Source organism: Oncorhynchus mykiss, chromosome 19 (genome assembly GCF_013265735.2).
Source record: "Oncorhynchus mykiss isolate Arlee chromosome 19, USDA_OmykA_1.1, whole genome shotgun sequence".
Classification (NCBI taxonomy): domain Eukaryota; kingdom Metazoa; phylum Chordata; class Actinopteri; order Salmoniformes; family Salmonidae; genus Oncorhynchus; species Oncorhynchus mykiss.
The window spans coordinates 52144303-52150958 of NC_048583.1; the positions used below are offsets into that span (position 1 = coordinate 52144303).

General features: G+C 42.1%; 1 protein-coding gene across 11 annotated transcripts in view; it reads left to right on the forward strand.

The window, feature by feature from the left end:
• LOC110498094 (consortin) overlaps nucleotides 1-5849 on the forward strand; it is a 31684-nt gene extending 25835 nt beyond the window's left edge. For all 11 annotated transcript variants that reach the window (XM_036955047.1, XM_036955044.1, XM_036955048.1 and 8 more), the window contains 2 exons: nucleotides 2708-2858; nucleotides 3035-5849. In XM_036955047.1, the coding sequence (XP_036810942.1) occupies nucleotides 2708-2858; nucleotides 3035-3243 (360 nt within the window). In that variant the 3' untranslated portion in view covers nucleotides 3244-5849. The remainder of the gene's footprint in view (nucleotides 1-2707; nucleotides 2859-3034) is intronic.
• Nucleotides 5850-6656: the final 807 nt, after the last annotated feature.

The following is a 6656-nucleotide window of genomic DNA, read 5'->3' on the forward strand; positions in this document are numbered from 1 at the left end:
CGAGACGGCAACCAGCACAGGTGTAACACATACTGACTAACGAGACGGCAACCAGCACAGGTGTAACACATACTGACTAACGAGACAACACAGGTGTAACACATACTGACTAACGAGACAGCACAGGTGTAACACATACTGACTAACGAGACAACACAGGTGTAACACATACTGACTAACGAGACGGCAACCAGCACAGGTGTAACACATACTGACTAACGAGACAACACAGGTGTAACACATACTGACTAACGAGACAGCACAGGTGTAACACATACTGACTAACGAGACGGCAACCAGCACAGGTGTAACACATACTGACTAACGAGACGGCAACCAGCACAGGTGTAACACATACTGACTAACGAGACGGCAACCAGCACAGGTGTAACACATACTGACTAACGAGACGGCAACCAGCACAGGTGTAACACATACTGACTAACGAGACGGCAACCAGCACAGGTGTAACACATACTGACTAACATGGGCCAGCATCCCTGTGGAACGCTTTGGACACCTTGTAGAGTTTGCTTTTTGAGTGTTTGGGGAACTTCTGGGATATTTTATCGTGGGGTCAACACTTTACATGTTGCGTTTATATTTTTGTTCAGTGTGGATGATAGTATTATGTGTGCTATATGTGTGCTATTGCCCTGACTGTTGATCTGGCGGTGTCAAAACTACAGAGAAGTACTCCAACATGTCAATACCTCTCACAAGTAGTGATGAAGTCAATCTCTCCTCCACTTTCAGCCAGGAGAGATTGACATTCATATTATTAATATTAGCTCTCTGTGTACATCCAAGAGCCAGCCACGCTGCCCTGTAATGAGCCAATTACAATTTTCCTAAGTCCTTTTTTTTGTGGCACCTGACCACACGACTGAACAGTAGTCTAGGTGCAACAAAACTAGGGCCCGTAGGACCTGCCATGTTGACAGTGCTGTCAAGAAGGTTGAAACTAGGGCCTGTAGGACCTGCCTTGTTGACAGTGTTGTCAAGAAGGTAGAAACTAGGGCCTGTAGGACCTGCCTTGTTGACAGTGTTGTCAAGAAGGTAGAAACTAGGGCCTGTAGGACCTGCCTTGTTGACAGTGTTGTCAAGAAGGTAGAAACTAGGGCCTGTAGGACCTGCCTTGTTGACAGTGTTGTCAAGAAGGTAGAAACTAGGGCCTGTAGGACCTGCCTTGTTGACAGTGTTGTCAAGAAGGTAGAAACTAGGGCCTGTAGGACCTGCCTTGTTGATAGTGCTGTCAACAAGGTAGAGCAGCGCCTTATCATGGACAGACTTCTCCCCATCTTAGCTACTGTTGTATCAATATGTTTTGACCATGACAGTTTACAGTCCAGGGTTACGCCAAGCAGTTTAGTCACCTCAACTTGCTCAACTTCCAGATTATTTATTACAAGATTTAGTTGTTTAAGGTTTAGTGAGTGTTTTAGTTTTAGAAATAATTAGGGCTAACTTATTCCTTGCCGCCCACTCTGAAACTAACTGCAGCTCTTTAAGGGTTGCAGTCATTTCAGTCGCTGTAGTAGCTGGCGTGTATAGTGTTGAGTCATCCGCATACATAGAAACTCTGGCTTTACTCAGTCAGTGGCATGTCGTTAGTAAAAACAGCCTCCACAATCATTTTATCATCATTTTCTCTCAGCCAATCATCAGTCATTTGTGTAAGTGCTGTGCTTGTTGAGTGTCCTTCCCTATAAGCATGTTGAAAGTTTGTTGTCAATTGGTTTACTGTAAAATAGCATTGTATCTTGTCAAACACAATTTTTCCCAGAAGTTTACTGGTTGGTAACAGTCTGATTGGTCGGTTATTTGAGCCAGTAAAGCGGGCTTTAGGTAGTGGAATGACTTTTAGGCTTAAATTGAAGATGTGGCAAATAGGAGTGGCAATATCATCTGCTATTATCCTCAGTAATTTTCCATCCAGATTGTCAGACCCCGGTGGCTTGTGATTGTTGATAGACAACAATCATTTTTTCACCTCTTCCACACGGACTTTACGGAATTAAAAAGTACAATTCTTGTCTGTCATAATCTGGTCAGATGTACTTGGATGTGTAGTGTCAGCGTTTGTTGCTGGCATGTCATCCCTAAGTTTCCTATCTTGCCAATGGAAAAGTAATTAAAGTAGTTTGCAATATCAGTGGGCTATGTGGTGAATGAGCCATCTGATTCAATAAATGAAGTAGCCGAGTTGGCTTTTTTTCCCCAAAATGTAATTTAAGGTGCCCCAATGCATTTTACTATCATTCTTTATATAATTTATCTTTGTTTCATAGTGTAGTTTATTTTTATGTAGTTTGGTCACATGATTTCTTAATTTGCAGTACGTTTGCCAATCAGTTGGGCTGCCAGACTTAATTGCCACCTTTTGTCTCATCCCTCTCAACTGTACCATTTTTCAATTCCTCATCAATCCAAGGGGATTTACAGTAATTGTATTAATGAATGCGTGCTTATTAGTAACTGGAATAAGTAGTTTCATAAATGCTTCAAGTGCAGCGTCTGGTTGCTCCTCATTACACACCACAGACCAGCAAATATTCTAAACATCAACATATGAATCACTACAAAACTTATTGTGTTTTATGTGTGTATCCATATATGTCAGCTGTATGTGTTTATTGTGTACAGAATATTTATGGCGTATGTGTATGCTAACCAGTTGACCTAACACTGACCCTCTGACCTCCAGATGACCCCTGCCCCTAGCCTGGTGTCCATCCTGAAGAGGAGGAGGAGTGTGTGTGTGGAGAATGTGTGTGTTGCTCCCTCCTCGGTCCCGCACAAACATCCTGCTAAGCGCAGGGTCCGCTTCAAAGTACCTGATGACGGCTTTGACCAGGGTGAGGGTGTGTTTGAGTCAGTGTACATATGCCCAACAATGGCTATAATCAAGTGTATGTGTGTCTGCATTCTTACTATGTCACCCTCTCCCCGTCTTCTCCCTTCTCCAGACAAGAAACGGTTCAATAAAGCTCAGTTAATAGACATCTAAACGTGTTGCTCTTCCCTCCTCCAGACCAGGTGGGCGGAGACTCGTGCCTGCTCCTCTTCCTGCTCTGCCTGGTCACCGTGGTGATCAGCCTGGGAGGCACTGCCCTCTACTGTGCTCTGGGCAACACCCACTCCACCGTCTGCATCGACTTTTCTCGGAACGCGGACTTCTACCTCGCACAGCTGCATCGTGGAATGGATCAGCTCCGACACTGGCTGACCCCTGGGTTTTAGCTGACCCCCAAGGAGGAGAGAAGTTAGGAGATGAAGGAGAGGAAGGAGAATCCCTTGTTTTGCAAGGTGGATACTCTCCGTTCTCCAACTTGGACAGGATTTCTCTCCGTGTCCTCCGGTTTTCCTCTCTCTCTCTCTTCACTGGCTGGCCAGTTAATGTGTGTGATGGGAGAGCGAGTGATGGAAGGTGTATGTGGTACTAGTAGCCTGCAACCACACTAACAGCAGCCTAAGACATCTGCAGCGCTGCCTAGTAGAACTAGTAGGACTGACATAAGACCTATAAAATACTGGACTACCTATAGATTTTAACTATACACTTCTGGACATAGAGTGACTCTGTGTCAGCCCAGAGGAAGGGATAGACTGGGCTAGACTCATTACCATCCGCTCACTACCATATGGAGACATCTGGATCCTTCAGGCATGGACAACACCGCTCACATGTGCAAACAAGAAGCGGCCGGTCAGCCTTTTTAAGAAACCACCTCGGCTCTTTGTTTATGGACTCCATTTTGTATCTCAACTGCACTTTGAATGTGAACAATTGTGCTCTGGTCAGAAACATGAAATAATGTCTTTAAAAAATATTATATTAATGAACGTTTAGTTTTAATGAAACAGATTAGACTTTTCTTTATGTTCCTCACTGTTGAAGATTCTTACGGAGTGTGTCAGGGTGTTTCTTTGGGCTGAAGATAGTTCCTCCTAACCACAGATCTGAGATCAAATCTTAACCTCATCCTCAACCAGAAGGGGGAGGAAATGTCTGACTCTGTATCAGTAGTAAGGGCCAACTTCTACAACTTCTGTTTGAGGGTGTCTTGGGTTGTTTTGGGGTACAGATTGTAGCGTTGGTCCTCAATGACCATATATGCAACATGGACAAGAAAGCAATACGTCTGTAATCGTGTTCAAGAATGTTTAGCGCCCCAAGGGTCAGGTCGGTACTAGAAGAGGAATATCTGTTTAGCTGAGAATCGTCTTTGCTCAGGCATGTGTATATTTATCTTTATTGTGAAATAATTATGGGCATGATCAGTATTACACCGAGTGCATTACCTCCTGCGATCAATGGACTTTGGATTTGGATCAATGGATTTGGATCCAATGGATCAATGGATTTTTACTTATTATAATTTTTGTGCTCATTGTTATTTCTTTTATTTCAGGCTTTTTATTAGTCTATTTAATCTGTTTTACTGTTTGTGTCAGTCGGCGGTATGTTTTAGTTTCGTCTGGCGTTCAGTAGACGTGTCACAGTGGCTCCTATGATAATGTAATGATGATGTAGTAGGCTGGGCAGTGACTCTTAGGCTGCATCCCAACAGTCTAAAGTGTTTTCCTCTTCTTGTCTCCTCTCTTTCATCTCCTCTTATCTGAAAACACAAGACAGGTGAAACAAACTGCAAATATTCAGAACTGTTTTCAAATGGACAATATAGATATGCAATTTGCTTTCGTCTTTCAAGGTTCTTTCAGAGGGGGGAGGATGAAGGAAAAGAGACGAGGGGAGGATGCCACAGTAGAGTATTGAGATGCAGCCTTGGTTCTAAAATGATTTGCACGTGTCTGGCTGGTCCAGATGACTGTCTTGCTGTTTGGATCTGAAGTATTTATATCATATCTGCACGTGGGGAGAGAAAAAAAACGACCTTCTGTTGTTTTTCTTGTTTTGGCTTGATGTGGTTATCGTTGGTTGTTATTTTCCCTTGTTTTGTTCTTGAAGACTATGTTTTGAAAAAGAGGAGTCTCTTTCCAAGGCTCACCAGTTAAAGAATGCCAGTTGGAAAAGTCAGAACAGAAGCGGGACAGTCTCCATTTTCAACTTTTAATCTCTGAGTATGATGACATGTGAAGACGATTAGCTAATGTGTGTCATTGTGGCCAATGCTTCGTTCAGAACCAAGTGGGAAGGTGGAAATTACCAATTTGTAATTGTGAGTTTGATGCATTCACTTGCTTTGAACTTGTTGAGAAACGCTGATTGGCTTAAGGCAAACAAGCTGGGTCAAACAAACTAAAAGTATAGCTATCATGCTTGTAAACAAATTATAGTTCAAAAATCATATTAATAGATTGCTTTTTACAAATAATGTTTTGTTGCATTTAACTACCAAATGCTGTTATCAAGATGATAATTTCCTTAGTAGGTGACGTCGGAGTTCAGCATGTGGGAGAAGTCGGCGCTCAGGGATGATAGTTTCTCACTAGTAATTACAAGTTGGAGGGCCCGGTCGTATATGGTAAGCATTTTTCTACACCCGCAATAACATCTGCTAAATATGTGTATGTGACCAATAAAATTGGATTTGATTTGAATACCACCTTCCCACTTAGTGATGAACACAGCATCAAATCTTTATTTGCAGTCTGTGAAGAAAACAATGGGCAAGTTTGTTTTGCATGGCCTGGTACCCCGGATGGGTGGAGTTTGTTCATTTAAACCATTCCATTGGTCCTTAAGTGAAATCTCTACCTACCCAGTGCACCGGGCTTTGCAAAACAAATCACCATTTAGAGGGATGACTGTGGTGAGTACCTTTTTAAACACCTGTTTCTCTCTGTTGATTGGTTAATAAACCTCACTGTGGGGACTGATCTGACACAATTGTACTCTGTTGTTATTCCAGCTATTAAGTTTGTAAATTGTTAGACAGTTGTTCATCACAATAGTCTGATAAAGACTGTTACCAAATGCAAAGAGAAACTCTTTAAAGAAACACTTCTGAATGATACCTTTTTAGGTCGCATGGGGCAGCCTTGAACCACATTGGAGAGCCTCCCTCACACAGTGCCTTCAGAAAGAATTCACATCCCTTAACTTTTTGTTCTTACAAAGTGGAATTCAAATACATGATTATTATACATTTTTAATGGAAAATAAACACTAATTTATCTTGATTCGATAAGTATTCAACCCTCGGAGTTAATGCATGTTAGAATCACCTTTGGCAGTGATTACAGCTGGGTCTCTTAAGAGCTTTGCACACCATGATTGTAGAATATTCGGCCATAATTTAAAAAAAATATTCAAGCTCTGTCAAGTTGGTTGTTGATCATTGCTAGACAGCCATTTTCAAGTCTTGCATAGATTAAGTGCATTTAAGACAAAACTGTAACTGGACCACTCAGGAACATGTTCTCTTGGTAAACAACTTCCGTGTAGCCTATATTTGGCCTGATGTTGTAGGTAATTGTCCCGGTGAATTTGTATCCCAATGTCTGTTGGAAAGCAGACTGAACCTAGTTTTCCTCTAGGGTTTTGCCTGTTTTTTTTATCCTAAAAAAACATGTGTGTGTGGTGGACTGTCATTACAATTTCTTCAGGGGAACCTGGTAAAATGAAGGTTGTAGTGTAGATAGCCACTGGATGTGTCTGAATGCACTGTCAGCATGCAGACAAAGTTACT